The sequence below is a fragment of the Otolemur garnettii genome, unplaced genomic scaffold (genome assembly GCF_000181295.1).
Source record: "Otolemur garnettii isolate 467f Iridium unplaced genomic scaffold, OtoGar3 scaffold00044, whole genome shotgun sequence".
Taxonomy (NCBI): domain Eukaryota; kingdom Metazoa; phylum Chordata; class Mammalia; order Primates; family Galagidae; genus Otolemur; species Otolemur garnettii.
In genome coordinates, this window is record NW_003852439.1 from 8,535,248 (window position 1) to 8,536,850 (window position 1,603).

The following is a 1,603-nucleotide window of genomic DNA, read 5'->3' on the forward strand; positions in this document are numbered from 1 at the left end:
GCCCACATCAGGGTTTCTGGTGGTCAGGCCAGGTAGGCTCATGGGAACAGGGCTGGAAGGCCAGAGCGATGGAAGCCAAATGGATAAATCTCAGAATTTCTTGCTGTATCCTGAGGGTCTCTCTGCTCACTCCCTGACTGGGGAGAGGAGCTGGGACCTTGGGGTGCTGAGCACAGGCAGTGGCACCTACTTGAAGACAAATTTTTCCCTAACTCCAGCCACCAAGGAAAGGAGGTCAGCAGAGCAATAGCCCTGTGTTTGAGGGGCTCTGTTTTGTGATAACTGCCAGATGCTGATGGTTATCATGTGACAATCAGGGGGCTTTGGGGGGGAGGAGGCGGCACTGTAGGGCAGGAGTATGAGTGACATGGCCACAATGTATAGCACTTTCACTGCATAGCACCTTCAGGCATGTTACCTCATCTCCTTTCCAATGTCACTTTGCAGGCAATAATATCTCCACATCCACTATCAAGACAAGGACACTGAAGAGTCATACCTTGGCCACCTGGGCAGCCAGGCAGGAAGCTACAAGTGAGATGTCCAAGGGCTGTGGCAGGGATAGAGCCTTGTCCCCCAAGACCTGTTCTCCCCCTTTCTTTTTTCTTTTCTTTTTTTTTTTTTCCAGACACAGTCTAACTATGTTGCCCTTGGTAGAGTGCTGTGGCATCACAGCTCACAGCAACTTCCAACTTCTGGGCTTAGGCGATTCTCTTGCCTCAGCCTCCCAAGTAGCTGGGACTACAGGCATCCACCAGAACACCCAGCTATTTTTTTGTAGTTTGGCCGTGGCTGGGTTCAAACCTATCACCCTCAGTATATGGGGCTGAGGCCCTGCCTGCTGAGTCACAGGTCCCACCCCCATCCTAAGTTTTTGAATGTGAACCAAGAACTTGGTTTTTCCCTAACACACGGGCGGTTCTGCCCTGCGGATAAGACAGTGATACTGCAAGTGCTCACATTCAAATTTCCAGATCAAGATCTGAAGATGCTCACCTCCACAAGTAATAACCTGGTGTGGGGGAGAGAGTGCAGATGACATGCAGGTGCTGGGCACCCCTTTGATTTCATATCCTTTATGCTCCTCCTTGCCAGGAGGCCTGGCAGCCAGGACCCAACCACACAGATTCACCAGGGGCTGACTTCCCCTGAAGTCATCAGAGGCTCAGGAGATGAAGATGCCTACTGGTCAAGCCAGAGAAGTGGAGGACAGGTGACCTGGAGCATTCAGCCCACACTGCAAAAGGGGGTACCTTAATGAATCTGTACCTGTGTGCTCTCTCTGTGGGAGGCTTACCTGTGTGAGCTCTCTCTGTGGGAGGCTTACCTTGTGAGCTCTCTCTGTGGGAGGTGTGCCTGTGTGAGCTCTCTCTGTAGGAGGCATACCCGTATGTACTCTCTGTGGGAGGCGTACCTGTGTGTGCTCTCTTTGGGAAGAATAAAGGACAGCTCTGCTCCAGCATTGCTCTCCAGTGTGGCATTGGGGACGTGGTGGTAGACAAGCTGGGAGATGCCTTCGGGGTTGCAGTGTGGCTCCTTCACCAGTGTCATGTGGTAACCCGCACCTGGAACATGGGGCTGAGTGTGAGGCCTGTGTGCTGTT

At 52.5% G+C, this 1,603-nt stretch overlaps 1 protein-coding gene across 1 annotated transcript in view; it reads right to left on the bottom strand.

The window, feature by feature from the left end:
• The window catches only part of ABCA3 (ATP binding cassette subfamily A member 3), a 69,488-nt gene that overhangs the window by 19,752 nt on the left and 48,133 nt on the right, over positions 1–1,603 (bottom strand). The window contains exon 17 of the mRNA XM_023513833.1: positions 1,415–1,565. Within this exon, the coding sequence (XP_023369601.1) occupies positions 1,415–1,565 (151 nt within the window). The remainder of the gene's footprint in view (positions 1–1,414; positions 1,566–1,603) is intronic.